This window comes from Meleagris gallopavo, chromosome 2, assembly GCF_000146605.3.
Source record: "Meleagris gallopavo isolate NT-WF06-2002-E0010 breed Aviagen turkey brand Nicholas breeding stock chromosome 2, Turkey_5.1, whole genome shotgun sequence".
Taxonomy (NCBI): domain Eukaryota; kingdom Metazoa; phylum Chordata; class Aves; order Galliformes; family Phasianidae; genus Meleagris; species Meleagris gallopavo.
In genome coordinates, this window is record NC_015012.2 from 35519810 (window position 1) to 35538771 (window position 18962).

At 34.5% G+C, this 18962-nt stretch overlaps 1 protein-coding gene across 1 annotated transcript in view; it reads right to left on the reverse strand.

The window, feature by feature from the left end:
• Nucleotides 1-18962, reverse strand: part of BABAM2 (BRISC and BRCA1 A complex member 2) — an 83391-nt gene that overhangs the window by 22394 nt on the left and 42035 nt on the right. Inside the window, exon 5 of the mRNA XM_010706933.2 lies at nucleotides 15240-15314. Coding sequence (XP_010705235.1) covers nucleotides 15240-15314 — 75 coding nt within the window. The remainder of the gene's footprint in view (nucleotides 1-15239; nucleotides 15315-18962) is intronic.

Here is an 18962-nt window from a genome sequence, read left to right on the forward strand (position 1 = left end):
GCTGCATCAAAAGACATTACTTAAATATTTAAAAGCATGTACTGAATGACAGCTCTTTAAATTGTGTAAAGTTCAACCATGATAAACAAATACTTAAATGGACAAAGACTAGTACACAGAACAGCCTGTACTCACCTATTAATAAGTAACATACTAAATGTAGGTCGACAGCCACTAGAAAAATAAGTAGATAAAGTAATAATTGTATCTGAATCTCCGTGGCTTGAAGCTGGTAAACACCAAAATCTATTTTGTTCTGATACTGTATGACTCTAGAAGAACATCATAAAGCAATTCCCCAATTTCAAAATGTGGATATTAATACATGTTACTAAAGATAGAAGTGTTATCAGGCACTAGTGAGTATTTTTCAGCTTTTAGATTTCAAGTGCCAAGTTCTGCACCACTGTATAAAAGACTATTAATATTATTCCTTTTAATTACTGTTGCACAAGATAAATAAATAAACCACGACAAAATTTCAAGTTGCAGAAACATTTCCAGTATCAAAAAGCTTCCAATGATAGTAAAAAACAAAAAAACAAAAAACCCTTGGAACTAAAAGAATAAAGTAGTAATTCCTCTGGTGAGTCAAATTTCAGCTTTTATAGGAGTAAAGTACCCTTGAAAATAAGATTCATAATATTGATGCAGCAGTACTGAGAAAAATTGTAAACTATTAATGGTGAAAAAGACACCACTTCAAATGCTTTTACCTGTCTGAACTGGTTTTGCTGCCTTCACACACCCTCAATTTTTGTATATATTTATCCCTCTGAAACAGAACAAGCACATAACACAAAGAAGCCTTTCTATGTAATGCCATATAATTAACCTTCATACTTCAGATGGTTTGAAAATCTATGTTTATGAATATAGTTCTCTGATCGTATACCCGTTGACTTCAATGAGCACAGAATACAACTATCCTAAAGACCTCAGCCAGCTCCTGACTGGCCAGAACTCCACAAAGTGAGCCATTAGAACACTCTTTCTAGAAAGGCATCTGAAGTACGTGGTTTTAAGAAATTGCATGCACTGGTTTCATAACAGGAGTATTAATACTTCTTGCCTTGATTACTTTCCAGGACCAGAAACCTCTTTTTTCTAACACAAACACAGGGAAATGAATCTACTAGCCAATTCTTCACTACAGCATGAAGTATAATGAATATCTTTGCAAATCATGGAAAAGCATTTGAGCAACTATAATGTACGTCCTTGCTAATCACTCCAGACAAAACATCAGCTTAAATCCAAAAATTGGGTATTTTTTAAACATGGATGATTGTGTCAGGGCTTCTTTGTTTCCAAATAATGGTAGCCTGATTATTATTGCTGCCAAAAAAATAATGCACACATCCAATTAACTGTACCACTGTTCACTCAATTTGTGGAATAGAAACTGAAAAAGTATATTCACTCAAGCCATATCATCATTCTAACAATTTACATGGCAATATACGTTCCTTACTTTATACTTATTCATATATTTCTTTGTAGACATTTGATCGATCAAAATCTAAATTTTAAATCTTTTATTTGTAACACACTAAGGTCCTATAAAGCACATTATAGTAAAATACAGCTGAAATAATTAAACTTTGTTTCATTCCCCAGACTTTTTCTGAAAATGAGACAAGCACTCTTCTGAGTCTTATTACTGCTCTGAAATTTCAAGCACATATTACACACACACATGCACTTACTAGAAAGTTGCCTACTTGCCTTTTCAGCATGCAGTACCTCCAAATAACTGGCATGGTTACACAATCTGTAATGTTCTATAGAAAGAAATTTAAAAATGCAATAATAAACAAGAGATATTAATGTGAAATTCTACATCACAAGTTTTACTTGAGGGTAAGTAGAATATTGTTAATACTGATAAAATTTGAAATGCAATCCTAGAAGGTGAATGAAAAACTAGAAGTGGTTATTTGGTCCTGAACTTTCTTTTTTAATGACTTCACAATTTCTTAAAACAAAATGCATCCTTTCCCATCATAAATAATATCAATGTCTAGAAAAATTCACACTGTTCTGAAAAGCATTACAAAAGTATTTTGCTACCAGTACACATCTGTATACCACCAGTGTGGATCTACTCTGAATAACTCTCTTCTGCAGATTCCAGCAAGCATACAGTGCAAAGTTCATTTACTTTTTTCACTTTACAGGTAAGCTTCCAACCACTCATCCTTGGAAACTGACAAGCAACTATCAGGGATGGTACCCACAGAAAGATTAACACAAACAGGTGAAAAAAAATAAGTAGCTGTCTAAAAAGTAATGTTATCATGTTTCTGCAGTTTGCCAATCCTGAATTTTAAATATATTATTCACCTACAGCTAAAACATTTATCAGCAACAGCATGTAGTTCATAGCAGTGCTTCCCCTGCCAAGAAAATCTTTTTTCAGACACACTATTCCTTCGTGTACTATTTGGAGGGAAATAGTTCTCTGTAATAAAATTCCTTCTGTATTTTTTTTCACTCCCTTCCAACTTACACAAAACAAGAAAGCATAACATGCATCCTTTTATGGTTAAAAAGATCCTGACCAAGGTTCTTAATGTTCTTGGACAAGCGATGCCCACATTACCGCAACGTGGGGTTGTTTTTTTTTTTTTTTTTGACTTAACACAGTTTGAAGATGAGGATGAAGCCTTACATGCTCCAGGCTTAAAGATTTGTTAGGAAGACAAGTCCTGACAGATATGCTTAAGAGAATAAGGTCATTGATTAATCAGGGAAACAGTCCATTAAAATCATGGAATTAATACATTAGCAGACAGATGCTTAACACAACACTGTTGAGATATTTTCAGTCTTTAAACATTCTTTTCTCAGTAAGTGTTGATCCATTATTCGCCATACATTTATACAGCTTTCAGCATGCTAGAAACTGGTTTACAACTAATGGCTGCATAAAAAGTCCTGAAAAAAATCATTTATTTAAAAACAACAAAATGGGAATTCTGTACTTAATTCTCCATGTAATAGTTTTGCAACAATTGGAACGCATAGAAGCAGCACATAAATATATGAAGAGAAGAACACTGTAAAAGTGTCAAACTAGTGTTTTCAAAAGTTTACATGCACTAAACTGCCAGAATTTTAATGAATCTCACAATACATTTTTCAAAGAATCTTAAAATAGAACATGAAGATGGACAGGTAAGACTTGTCACCATTCTCGGTGACTCAGAAAGCACTCTAATGTATTTTGTATAGCTGTAAATATCTTAATTGATAGTGCCTTCCAAAATTGTGCCTAACTATAATAAAATACAGATTATTCATTTTGCTTTACAAATTCAGACTCTTGCCTTTCCTGTCCACCCCAAAATAGCTTTTCCATATCAAAAGGAACCATTAAGCTGTCTTCACACTGAAAACATATTATTGATTCTTAGCTAATGTGAAGAGAGAACAATTTCTATCGTGGTAACAGTGATGAACAAGTCAGATGGAAGGAAAGAGGAACTGCATTTTGAATTACCAGAGACGATCTTGCCCAGTCATGTGACTTGAGAAGTATAATCCCTTAGACAAGCATTCTCAAAGTGAATTAAACAAAGCTGACAGCGAAGTTTGCAAGGAGGAGTTTATAAACAAATTCAACCAAATTTCACAGTGCTAATTAACTGTAAATATCCTACTAGGGCATTCATTCCACTTAAGCAAAGTTTTTTAGATCATGAAAAGCAGTTCAGCATCACCAAACTTTTGATTCTGGTATAGACACTTCATAACGTTTTGATGTTTGGTTGTTTTTTTTTTTCCCTTTTAATTTGGTTTTAGATCCAGTATGTAAGTGATCAGTGCAAGCTCCCTTCCAAGCCCTGTCTCTGTCCCACTTTACAGATCTACGGAGTTCACAGGCTCCATGAAATCAGCAGACAGGTTGAGGTGACAGTATCTGATCATTTAGACAAATACTGAGACAGGTAAACGCAGCTTGCTGTACATGTTGGCAACTAATGCTCCTGTCAGCTAAAAGCACTTTCCATCATCTCACTTGATAAATGGCCACAGGAGAACCACGATGGCACAGTGCAAAGAATAGAGTCAAGGGATTAATCTTGTATGTAATGAAGCTTCATTATTTTTCCTGCTCACAAACAGACTCTTTTCTTAAAATCTTGACACACACATCTGTGTTTGTCAGAAAACTGCACGCATTGCCTTGCTCCATGAGTAGTCCTACTAAGCACATGCTCACCTTTTATCTTGTTGAACTGTAGAGCAATTTTTCTTTTCCTACACCCTGTTGACACAGCTTGCTTCAAAATTTTCAAGTTTCCCAGAAATACAACTCTCCAAATCTATAAGACTGCCGTTTTCAAGTTTATAAGCATACTTTTTCTTACTAGGCTTCCTATGACTCTTAGTACTAATATATTACCTTTTTAGTTTTATTCTTTTTTAATTAAGTAGTGGAGCATTTTATCAACACACAATTTATTAGTCACACCACTCAACATTTTTGTATTGCTAGTGTAAAGCTACCTACACCATTTTTCTAGGTAAAGGTTATTCAGCTACTTGCAGAAGTTTTATAAATAGTGAAGGAAAAGTAATTCTCAGACTGCAGTACTGCCCTATATGAGTCAGATAAATAATATATGCCTCTACAGTGCCTTAACAGGCATGGTCTCTCAAATCTGATAATACCATTGCCTGAAGGCCTATAAACTGGGCTGCAGTCTGATCACACATCTTTTCAAGAAGGAACTAGCAACATGCTGTAAATAAAAAAAATCCGACGTCTTAAGCTGCTGCCATACAGTCAAACTGATGCTGCACAAACAATTCTAAAATGCCACTCTTGTTTATTACAAATTCAATTCTTATCATGGAATATTTGCTACTGCAACCAGAAGAATCCCTCTGGTAATTTAATTCCAACATCTCTTTTATTTTAGGAGAGCTCATGAATCATGCAGTTCTAGAGTTTGATATTATTAGCACCACAGCCTTTTAGGCCTACCAAACAAGTGACACAAACCCTCTTTATTCATCTTTATTCCAGGTACACTGCTTGCCCTAAATAAGTCTTGCATTCTTTGTTATCCAATATCCATCTATTTATTTAGCAGTCACTAAATGCCTCAATGGTGGTTTCATATTTTAAACACAAAAAATGAAATTGAAATTTGCAAGAGCAGTTTGAGTTACTATTCTAAAATGAACCTTTAATACAAGATAAAGTCTTTTATTCATTAGCTTTTGTGTAGTCAAGGTTAACTACACAGAATAGAACTATTTTAAAAGCATTTTACATACACTGTCAAAATACTAGCTATGCATAGAACAAAATGGACAAACAGAACTACATTCTACCTATGAAACAAACATTCAATTTGTAAAGAAAGATGAAAATTGTAGTGTAAAGAATATAAAATTAAGATTTTCTCTTAGTTCTTTCTTGCTCAGAGAGGACTATCAGACCACAAGTCAAATTTCAAGTACTCCACTTCTTGCTCTCTGTCTTTTGTTTTCTTTTTCAATTTTATTCCTTCTTTTTTTAATCAGAAAAACAATTAAAATGTTTTTCTTTAATGTAGAACATTGTTGTGCTTTGTGAACTCCAGAAGAAAGATATTTTATACATTCTAAGCATTGTAAGATTTACACTCCACCATACAACCAAGCTCAACAACATATTAACAAGAGCGTAATAATGTGCACTAGTTCATTCTCATTCAAGTCAGTGGCACTCAGGAAGCATCTCATTCCTTTCAGAATGAAAAACTTCATGCTTTTGATTGCTTAGACCAATTGGTAGAATTCTGAGCCCTAATTTTTTAATTCTAGGGCCTTTTGTCATTTCAATTATACAGGTTTGGTAGAAGAAGAAAAAAGCAACATATAATTTTGCAATGGGAAAGGCAAATTAAATGAGTCAATGTAACATCTTTTAAGCTACTGTCCAAATGTTAAGAAGTGTCCACAAGAACTAAAATCAACAGGAACTTAAGAGATGCAAGACCATTAACGTACTGTAGAGAATTTTAACGGATGACAAATTAAAAATCTGCATCAGCAGTAAAATGGCTTGTGAGAATAACCACAGATGACTCTGAAGTCATACAATTTTGCTTGCTGACAGAATTAGTTCATTTTTTGGATCCAAGCAAATGCACTGGACCTGAAAGATTCCTCATTGTGATAAATTGCTATGTTTATTAAAAAAAAAAGAGTCAGGAAAGGAAGAACGTCCTTCTGGTTAAGGCCTTGGACAAGTTCTACGCATGGGTCAGGATTCCACAGTAAATCTGTATGCACCCAGTTCCTCTGTGCTTCAGTCAAACAAAAAAAAAAAGGAGGTCTCCTCCTCTCCCATATTTCACAATTACTGTGACGATACATAAAATAATCATTTATGATATATTCAGTTACTATTTTCATCTAGGCTACGTAGATAAAAAGAGACAATACTTATGAGTGTCAAAATGGTAACTGATGTATAATACGGCCTCCATGGGAGAGCTAATCTAACCATTTACAATAGTAAGATGGAAATTAAGTAAGATTTATTGCTTACAAAAAGCAATGAATCAAGGTAAAATGAGAGAGAGAATTAGAGAGTCTAAGATGCACTATAAATGCTAAACAGTGAAAATAATTTGGAATAAATTAGTTTATTCTGTGTTAACCAAAACATTGTCCTGGGGGTTCTTGCAAATGAGTAGCTGATGATTTACATATCACCAGTGAGTCATCAGTCTTAGTCAATACATCAGTCACATTTGTCTAATATTTTTCTAGATCCGGTAAAACACAGAATATTTGCAGTATTTCCAAATAATTAAACATTTATACTTATAAAAATGCACATATTTCAGTAATGTATTACCCACGCTAATGCAAATAAGCAAATAATGAAAATGACAAAGAAAGACAACAGCTGGAGGGATATGGTTAGTTTAACTGCATTTACTCTTTTCCTTTAGCAGAAATACTTCCTACCAATATTAAGTGGATGTATTTAAATATTTTATCTGCTCTCCAGACAGTTCATTGTGTAACTGAAAACCAACATTTAATTCATGCACATCTTTTTGCCTGAACTCTGATGTCATGGTAACCTGTTAACACCTAAGGAGTGCACTTAATTCCACATAGCAGAGGCAAATTAGTCTTCTTCCCCACTGCCACATCTCTGCCATGGACATGCTGCTTGCAATCATTACAGGTCCCAGCACATAAAAAGAACAAGCTCTAGCATGAAAACTTATATTATTGAAACAAAGAACTAGACAATCAACAGGTCTGAGTTTTATTAATCTTCCTTTTATTGTCTCACCAAGATGCTGCTGGGCAAGGCAGCTTTTCCTTCAGCTTTCCTAATCTGAAGTTACCTCATAAACCAGAAAATACCTATATGTATCTTACATAAAAAAAAGCAACTCCTTTCTTATACTGAAGTTACTGTAGAAATGTAAAGCTTGAGAGAGACATAAAACACATTTCATTAGCAATTAGTCTGTGTTCTTAACATGAATACAAAATAGCACAACAACCTGATGAATTTTACTTTTTATAATACAATAATCAATGACATTTTTCTGTATCAACTGAACAATAAACATGACAGATCACTCAATCTCAGAACATATACTGTAGAGAGACTCAACAATAAAACTTCAATATTTTTGGCTTAAATCTTTAAACCTATGAAATTGAATAAAAGAGAGCAGTGTAAATACAGTGAGCTACAGTTATTTCTGATACACAGTAAACAAAAACAAAAAAACCAGACTAATAGTTGTTGGTGCATTTAACAGAAAAAAGTTACCAGTATAAATTACAAAATCCAAACCAAGAACAACTAAGCATCATACGAAATCATCATACATGCATACAATCATCTTACTGCTATTCTTTAAGAACACAGGCATAATTTAATAATCTGAGAGCCAGTAATAATAATTAGTGCAGCAGTGGAACTTTTGTATGTAAATTGACTTTAAAAAAAAAGTGATCTGCTGGTTAATGTCTTCTATTATTGTTATGCTCATATCATATGCTCTACAACTTCTTTGTACTGTTCCTCTCAAAAAGAAATGGCAACTGGGAACTAAAGAAAAAAATCTCAAAGTTCTCTTTCCAGTTTAAGACCACTGTATATTGCCTGTTTTGCATAGTATGGGTGGACCGTGACAGATGCAACAAGCACCACCATTATGTAATAATCTGCAATTATTTTTATGGGTATTGAATTCCATTCTTCCTATGCAATACATACAATGCTAATGTAAAGCAATAGTATAAATTACAAGCCCTAACAAGGCAGTAAACTTGAACCAAGTCATACAAAATAACATACTATAAACTTTCCCACCATACACAAAAAAGGTGTATCAACAGAAGCTGATTTTTTTTTAACTTGCTTTTATTCAACTTTCATTTTTTTCTTAAAAAAAAAAGCACAACAAATAAACTCCGTCCTTTTTCTACTAATGTCAAATTAATACTTCACTATATTAGGGAAAAACTAGGAATTTATATGATTTACATGAGATTTAACACTGGATATGGTGGTTCTTTACTATTGCATTATAAAAATAAAACGTTTAAATATAACTGTCATGAGAAATCAGTTGATTGCAGATTGTGATTCACATTAAAATCATAAACTATAAAAATCATCAGCTGTGCAGAATGAGCTGTTCCAGTTGACAGATCTTATTAGTAAAATCTGCCAATAAATTATAGAAAAAGATTTTTAAAATTGCTTTTGGCTTCCAGCATATGGAGCTTAAGGTGCTCCCGACACTAATAAGTTTTAGTGTGGTTTAAATAACCTGCAAACAAATCACAGTTGTGAAAAAGTTGATGGTAGCACAAAGAGAACAAAGGAAAATGAACCATTTATATGAAATTCAAATACAACCTGTTCTGATTAGAAAGTACACTTTCAGAGGGTTTCAGGTTCCCTTGATTTTGGGGAAGCAGATACTAGAATAAAATCACTAAAGGATGACTTCAGTAAAAAGCAATTTCTGTTAAGTGTATCTGAAGCTCCCCTGGATCATAGCAGTAACATTTTACCTGTACAGCACCAGAAATACTCCAGAACCAATAGACTGTGTCAAAGCAAAGAGGACTGAACTACTCAGCAAAGCTCTGTAAGGTTAATAATTGGACTGCAAAATAAAAGTAGCATAATGGTTTTATACAGTAGAATAAGTAAAACTTCACAGTTTTACCAACAGCGAAACATCCCTATAAATAATTTAAAAAAGCCTTTACAAATAAAACACAGGATGTTTTCAAGCTATTATGGAAAAGTAAACAGTTAAAAATATTTTATAACCAGGAAATCACTTCTGATGTGACAGCTTCTTAAACTGCCTGAAACACTCCATGACATGGATAATTTTTAAAAATTATTGCAATACTGTTCTGTTTTTTTTTAATTATTATTATTTTTTTTTTATCTCACACGCTACATAAGCCTCTCTGCTTGGAGTCTGTACACTTCTGGTAACAGGATGGTAATCTGATACTCAGAAAAGCAAACACTTCCTTGAAGGCACTCCATTTAGTACCTTTTGGTGAAAAAAGTGGGCAGCAAAATGCAGATTTTTAGGAGCGGACTACAAGGATGGATTCTTAGAGGCAAGCATCATGATATCTCTACCTGTAAATGACTTCCACACACAGGTTACATTCATTTTCATGGCGTCCAGATTGCATGATTTATGGACTTCAGCTACTACAAACTGTTTTCTTTCAAACATTGCCAGTACTAACTTGCACAGACCTATTTCTAATCTAAAAATCTCAATGGCTCATTATAATCACATGCTATAAAGTTGGCCTTCAAACTATTAAGAGAAGAAATCTAAACAATCTTTGACGTTTCGATATTCAATTTAAGTTATTTATAAGTAATAAGTAATCTACTGAATAGCATACTGACACCTCCTAGTAAAACTCCTGTATTCACTCAGAATGCTTACGCTATGTCCTAAGATCAGGAAAGTAATTTGAGGAGTTAAATTTATGCTTCTGTCATCTAGGTTTAAGTAGTAAAAGATTATTAGCGATCTGTGTACCAGCTTATAAAGCCACTATGGAAAGCATGTATTGTGAAGTACAAGAACTACATATTACCTCAAGGTTACCCACAAGTCTTATCCACCTGTCAGTTTCCTTATTTGTAAAACAGGTAAAATGACAGCTGGTTCCACAGACATGACAAGCTTCAGAAGACATATAGGTCCATCACTTACATTAAAGCAAGGTATACTGATAGTATTTACGGCATAATGTTTGATGCTATTTGAGAGGCAGCTGCACAGCACAGGGTGAAAGAAGGCAGTGTAAAAAGTTGAAGTCAGATTCCGGACACAAATTCCTTGCCATTGACTTTGTGACACTAAACATCAGATTTCAGTAAGCCAGCTTGCAACAAAATCAAATTAAGTTTAAAAGAAAGTCTACAGTATAAGCTAATATATTTTTTTTAGCTCAAAAGTTTGGGTTAAACAGCATGGTTACTACGTTTTACACAAATACACTTTTGTTTTGTTATGTGCAGCAATGTAACAAAGATTAAACACTGACAAGTCTAAACCACAGTCAATTGCTAAATCAAAATGATAAAAAAAAAGCAACAAACCTGTCCAGAAAAAGTTTCCTCTAATCCTGCATATTGTACTTTTGTTTGTTGTCTACTCCAGCTGATTTCTCAAACATATGCACGTATTACAGACTTCTCACAGCATCTGGAATTTGGTCTACATGATAAACAGAGGTTGCACTGAAGTCTTAAACAGACTTCTAAATGATGAAATCACAGTAAGGAAAAACACAAATACATTCTTATCTTTCAGTTTGGACTTGAGGATAAACCTTTTCCATTGACAAGCTTATATACAACTATTTTGCCCCTGGCAATGTGTCTAGACAATGTTTGTTACTTGTTTCAGTTCTGAAAGATATGCAGTGAATACAGTGGTCATCACAAAAAATCTCTTCAGAAAAAAAAAAAGTTTAGTATTAGAAAAAGCCTTCTACAAAAAGAAAAAAAAAAGAAATTATGTCCACTCCGTGTATTTCCTTTACACTTGAATAATAAGAAATTATTGGAAGGTTACTGGCTGCAGCATCATGGCAGAACTGGTCCACATATTGGCTATTCACTAGGGCACAACACCATGTACATAAAAATAGGAAGAAAATCAATACATTAAAAATCACATGTAAGGAGGAGTTGGTAATCAGGGCATTTACTACTAAATTAAAACCTCAAAAACAAAATAATAAAAATACCTAAACGTCCTGTTTTCTGCAGCATAACTGGCAACACGCTTGGAAGTCCACTCATTTTCAGCAACCATGCTACAGTCCCATAATCCACGACAGTTAGGAAACTACTAAGCTAGTGATGTTTAGTGCCTTATCGCTATGATAACACAAGTCCCTGTAACTGATCAAAACTGTGAAACTGAACAAACGGTGAAGAGTTCCTTTTACCAATACTATAGCAAAATTTGCAGCCAGAAGAAAAGAATTTCAGTCAAAATGAGAGTGCTGATCAAAAAATCTCACTTCAAAGAATGGAAAGGGAAAACATGAGTAAACAGATACGGATGTAAATATTTTCCTGAAGCAGAGCCAGATTCTTCTCAAATAAGAGTACCTTAATGAAAGGCTGCTCAGTAATGAACCATGCAATAGTTTGAGCCACCAGCTTGACTCTGTAGTTTGATGCTTGCAATTTTAATTTATGTCAAACAGATTTACATAAGAAAAAGTCAATACAAAGGTCTGCATTTAAATCTTGTATGAAGGTATAATTTTGTAAAGTGGAAAAACAACATGAAAATGTGTCTTTGCCCAGATATGCATTTACACTCTAAACTAACATTCCTCGCTAATTGATTGGTCAGCATGGATAATGAAGTATGTTATTTTTGTTTCCCATATTAAGGGTATGCCAAGAAAATGTATGAATAGAGATTTATCTGCCACAGACATTACTACAACTGCCCTTTTGCTTCCTAATGAACTCTGATTAGAATTTAAGAATTCAAAGGAAGACGCTGTACTCTGTGCTGCTCTCTTAATCATTCTTCTTCTTCACAGACTCAGCTACTTTCCATGGAAAATGTGTACATATTAACTGAAATTTAAATACAATGCAGAAAAAAACTTTAAATAACCTGGTAAATCAGCTTTTCAAGTGCATAACAACTCAACTCTTCTTACATCTTTGAATTTTTATTCATAATAACATAAGGCAAATAGTCTCACCACTGTCAGTACAAAACTGATAGAGGAAGATCTAAAGAACGAGGAGTGTATTTTCAAGAGTTGCAAAGGTTCTGTAAAGCTACAGAGAATTCTAACAGCTTATTCAAACTTGAACATTATCTTATTATATAAAGCTTTAAAGTCATATTTCTCACGTGATTACCTAATGAAATTGACAAATACTTCACAGGAGCATTGCAAATCAATGGGTTACTAGGATTAATGAGGCAAGAATAACGGTCACCAGATTTTAATACAAGTAGCATTAATTAAACATTAAAAAAGAACTCACGGCAGAGAAAGTATAACATGGGTTTGAACTCCATAAATCATTACAGAGAAGGTACTGCACATTATAAGACTGGCTGCAGACTAGAACATAATTGAAACACAGCATTTAGTTCTGCACTACTTCTGACATTAATACACTAACAGCCTTCAGTTACCGACTGCTCTTCCACCTTTCAGGATAATATACTGACAATTGCTTCCTCTGCATCAATGGATGCTCAACCATGCACCATAGTTTTGCAAGCAGCATTGGTGCCAACATAACTGGCAGATGTGATTGCAAATGAATTCTGATTACAAAAGCCACAAATCTGCTTATGTCAAAAATCTCATTAAAAAAAGTAAAAATAAAAATAGAAAGGCAGACATGTATAGCTTGAGAGAAAATACATTTTTTAAAAATACCTTTGCAAATTTGGACTACTTGGAGCTTAACTATCTCAACTATCTCCATTTATATTGCTGCCATATGAGATGACACTGATACAGCTAAAAATGTCAGAATACAAGGCACTAAAGGCAATAGGGATCTGTTGCAGATCCACGCCTGCTACTGAGTTCAGTCTGTCATAATCTATGTCAGAGTCTGAGTCAAACCTTTCTTTGCTGTCAACAAACACTACTGAAATAAAATTTTCTTCTCCTGTGGCTATTTATCCAGACTAAACATCACTCACCTAACACAGACAGTTAATCAGTTAGTTTGCAAATTAGAAGTCTAAGAAACCTAAGGATTTCATCAACATATTACCCATCAAAAAGGATCTGTTATTTCAAAAGAACAACAACAAACAAACAGGATATTACATACAAAAACACATTAACTTAATAGAACTGCAACACTAAGACATTAAGATTTTAGAAAGGTCAAAATAAAGGTAGACTGGGAAACTTTGATTCTGCTACCTCTCGTGCATATGTTTTCACATCACAGTCTATACACACATACAAATAAACACATTTTACTTCAGACTACTGAATCATTTAGTACTTGGGGTGAATAACACCCTAGGAAGCAGAGGTGGAACATTCACAGAAAATCAGCCTTCCTTAAAGCAAGTGGCAACAAAAGTATTGGGGGCAGGTGGGTAAGGTAAGAAACAGTGAATTAACACATATTAAAGTGCTACTCCTTAAGAAACAAAACCTATTTCTATCACAGAATTCCTAACACCTCAGTAACACTTCAGTAAGTCACACAACACCTTCCAGCCCTTAATCGTTTCATTTCCTCAGAGGCTGAACTGAGGCATAGGACAGCTCTGTGAAGCTAGGGAATACACTGGCTATGCTCATCCTGAAGTTCTTCAACAATTTTAAAATGATCCTGGTGAACATACTGGTACTCCAGTGCTCAATAAGGAGCAGACAGCACAGTCTGTGTTAGCCTTTGACAGCCTCCTTTTTTCCACAGGGCCTTTCAGAAGCCAACCATAAGTATGTGGCTGTCCAGGTAAACTGTTGCTGCATCTTTCTAAATGCAAGGCCTTGCCAATCCTCTTACACCTGACTGTCCACCCATCCAGTGAGTAGAGAAGGCTCTGATGAACAACAGAAGCTTCCAGTGCTGCTATGAAGAACGCAGCAAGGAACTGAAAATATTTGGAGGCTTTTGAGTAAAATCAGGAACAGATATTACTCAGCGTGTGTTCTGCAAAAGTTAGAGATCACAGGGTACTGCTCTCACACTATAGAATTTCAGCTAGATAAGTTATATTTGTTTTTATTTTCATGGTTTTTAGCTCAAGATATATTATTTGGAGAATCACTGAAGATTCACACTTATAATTGTGAGCCAACAGTAGCTGAAGACTTCTAACAAAAAGATGAAGAGGAGCTAACAGGATCTACACTGACATTATCTTCTCAATGCATTAGCTGCTAAACATTAGGAAGCTATTTTCCTTTCCAAATAATTAAGAGTAAAAAGTTGAGGAGTCAGACATGCAGTTTAAAGAAAGATGTCTGCTCCTAACAGCAGCAGACTCAAATCTCGTTCTGGCACTTTATTCTAACGTTAATAATAGATCTCTCACTGTTTTGTCTTCATATAATAACATTGACCTTATGATGAGCTTCCACTGTAACTGCTTGAAAGAGCGATGTCCACCTGCTGTGAAAACCACTCATTTCAAATTATTCCATGTTAGTAGTTTGTCACAATTCTTTTTTCCCTTTGCTAGCAAATAGAGAAATACTCTAACACGCACCAAAATTCCATTGTCCTAAATCCTTGTTAAAATTAGGTTGTCTTTTCAATTCAGTGTTTTTTGTAAGTGAATGAAGCAAAGTAAACACCAATATGTTCAGATTTTGTGATATGTTTTCAATCCCTGTTAAGAAGTGGCATATTGAGTTTATTTTTCTGCTTCTATCATTAAGATTACTTAATGCAATTTGATTGTTCACCAAAAATTCCAGATAACATTGGTATTCCACGCAATCTTCTACAGTGTCCAGAGTGACAAATATTATGTTTACTATTTGGTAAACAGAACGCCAAACAACAGTATGTTTAATGACATATTTCCAAAATACAATCCAACTAGATTTAGAAATGGTGCATTTTCAATTTCTTGAAGAGGAGGAGGGCAGGAATGTCAAGATACTAAGAACATTTCAATAATTCATATTCTCTCAACAAATACTGTCAACTTAGACATTCATTTTACCTTGAGAAGATACGTAGGAATATTGCTGAAATCTACAGGCAACTTCAAGAGGAAGCGAGCTGAGAATTCACCAGTCTGTGGAAAAAACATAAGACTAATGAGAGCAAGTGTCCAAAGAACTACAAAGTAAACATTCTGAGGATGGTATATTAACCAGAAAACATGTAAGAGCTCATACTAAACAGAAGGACTGAGGTTTAAAAGAACATTTCTCAATGAAATTACTGAAAATGAAAAGAAAATTTACAGATTCCATAGGCATTACAAAAACACTCTAAGACCATAAAACATCATTGCCAGTATGTTAACAATAACAAGTAGTTGGGATGCAACAATGTACATGACAAAAATCTCACTAGGCTTAGGTTCTAAACACAGATTTGCCTTGTCTGTTCTCATTTCTGTTTCAGTGAGACCGGCAAATGGACTGAAAGCAAATGACAAAGTTTTGAGAGCATAGAGACAAAACACATGCATCTTCACAAACATCACAGATACACATAACAGAAGAGTTGATTAAGGTAAGAATGGATCAGAAGCGTCCACAACGAACATAGAAAGAAAAAAAAGAGCTAGAATGCTTTCTGTCACTTATTTTCAGAGATGTGAATCTTAACACCTAGACAACTGTTTACTGAAAATCTGCCAAGTGTCCCCTGCACATTGAAGGTTTTTATGCATAAAGTGTATGCAAAGGAAATGGAAAGGATTTCCTTTCTGTTTCATACACTTCCTTAAAACCAGACTTCGTCCACCTGGTTATCAAGCAATGAAGTTGGCTCTTTTTGAAAAAACAAATGTCAGATTTTCTCTGCATTAATTTTTTGCCATCCTTATTCTGGAATTCAGTAAAGCATACATACAGCATATACATACAGCAGTAATATTTGTTACATTGACTTAGCTGTACAAAAAGCATTAAACGTTGATTTTTTGCAATTCAGCGCAGAATCTTGAGAAAAGATCTTTTTTTCAGTTCTAACACTATCTTATTTTTGCATATATTTTCTATTTATTTATACGATGACATGCAATTTCTTAAATATAATGCCTCATTTTAAGAGGCAAGGGGACAAATTAAAGCTGTGTAAATACGCAATATTTATTCTGCCACAGTAACATATATGTACTATTTTACTATTCCCCCAAAATAGTTTTCCATAGCTAAATTTTATCTTAATATTTTAAGTGTTTTGCCAAAGAAATCAACAAGAAAAATACTGTAATGAGAAAGTTGCAGTAAACAACTTCAAACAATTTTACAAATTGTATATATTACAATTCTCATTAGAAGTTCGAATGTAAATACATTACTACATTTAAACAGAATCATCTTTATTGCAGACACAGCTGTGTCTTCAGGTAGGTAGAAACCTAGGATATACCTGAAACAACGAAAGTACTCCTTCTATAAAATGGAGCAGCAGCAACAACCTACAGAAGAAAGTCAATGACTCCTTGTGAAAGCAGCACAAAGACTGTTCTGACATCAGTTGGGGCACTTGCTATTTTATCAGACCAAAACTGATATTATAGACAGCAATTCTTGTCTGGATCTCATTTCCAGAACAGATATCATACAACATTTACCTGAAAAATGTAGAAAGTGATTTCTGGTTAAAGACTAAGTCTGATGAACTGTGGGTGAATGCTGAACAAATAAATGGCCCTTGATCAAAACATCAGCTGCTTCGTGGCATAAAAGTACATAAGGGCTTGCAGGCCAGATCTTTTATGTCATTCAGTCAAGATTGTGTTGCAATGTAATACTCCCAGAAAGGTTCTGGACTCACAGAGAGCAGCCCCTGCCCAAATTGCTCAACTACCCAAACCTTGCCAGCTGCTGACAGGCATACGGTGAAGTCAGACGTACTTCTGGTCATAACACAGAGAGATTAGATTCAGGTAGTTAAGGAGCATCTGTATCAGATAGAACTCTGCCAACATGAAGCTAACACATTAAACAACAGTTTGTCATAAGTCTTGGAGGTCGCTTCAGGAAACTAGACATACACAAGCAAATTTCTGTTCCAATTTGGGACACAACAACTCAGGCCTCCTCTTTTTAAAAAAAATATATTCATTAATTCATGTAAGTAAGATAATTACATTCGTAACACTATGCAATGTGCATTCATAGATGACTATTTCACAAGTCTGTTGAACCACCATCAGTTCATTAGAGACAGCAACAATATGAGTTTTCATGAGTTCTAGGCAAAGGAAGTAACACGCAGTTAGTTACCTCTTGATTCTGAGAGAAATGCTACTATTGCACCAATTGTCAAGACTAACAGGAGAATTGCAAAGGATATGAAGAGGAACAAAGATGAGTTTCATAGTTTTGTGTTTCAAGACACTCACAAAGAAGCCTCCATAATGCAGGTAACACGTTCACAGATTTTTCAAATGAGACCTTTGACATCTTAATAGAGAATACAAACTTTGAAAACAAAGTATATGCTAAAGAAACCTTACATAGCTTTGAAATAATTGAAAGGATTTGCCTCAAAATGTCTTTGAGATTTATTTTATTTGGACATTTTAAGTTTAGATAACATCTTATAATTTAGCACTGAAATAACATTTCAAAGTCACAAAGGACTGGGGAAAGAATCCAAAGACTTCAGTATACAGTTTTTCCATAAGGAGGAAAAAAGTTTTCTACAATCTTCACTACAACTTCGGCAGCTGCCAAAAGTGACAATAAAATCTGAGTATGGTACAGAAAGCACTTCAGTAAAACTGTCTGATGATATCTACAGATGTGACAAGTTCCTTGTGATGCCAGCTACAGAAAATAACACTTAAGAACAAACAGACTGATTTAGAAACAGATCTGAAATTCTCTGATAAAGATAATGCCAAGTAAAATTAAGTACAGTGAGCTGTAAATCCTCATGTCGTCTGTTACTTGAGGACAGTGAAAGTGACAAAGGTGAATTCTAGTCTGTGATAAAACAAGTGCTGGAATTTCATTTCCAGAATACATCTACTTCATCAGATATTGCTTCTCAAGAATAACATACATCAAGATTATATTGCTGCTGAAAGTAAGATGGGTACGTGTCCAGCGTAAGCACTATTATGTATTTTCTGATATAACTTACTCCAAAATTCCAGTGATAAAAACACTATTAATGGGGAACATGGCAGAGTTAACAAATAAATAAGTAGTTAACTTGCACACCAACCCAAATATCTACATTGCCAATAATCTCCACTTAGAAGGTTGAAGTGGCATGGCACATTGCCCAGGTAAAGGACGCAATTCCAAGAAATAGATAGGCCAGTTTTATGCCTGATTGCCATGTGAAGACAAAGCCCTACAAAGCCACTGCCCTAGCCCATCTCTCACCTCCTCCTATCCTGCAGGAAATCAGTCCTTTTTTCCTCCACCTATTTAGGTTCCCGGAACAACTCATCTCATCTCAGACAAGTTGCCATTGCCTGTACCTCACCGCAACTACGAATTAAACTGCTGCTCAACCTCAACATGAAAACATAGTAATACATTCTAGTTCTAAGCGGAGCTGATTTGCCTGAGCAGGGTGTCATACCAGTGCAGTTATTCTGCCTCTAAAATCTTCACAGATGTCAGAGTTCCATATATTGTGCTCTGTAAATATCACAGGCTTTTCAAGAGTTTATCAGTTCATCCCTAAATCAGATGAACTAACACTAGGTTGAAAAAAAGAATTGCTCACCTCAAAATTTAGTTCA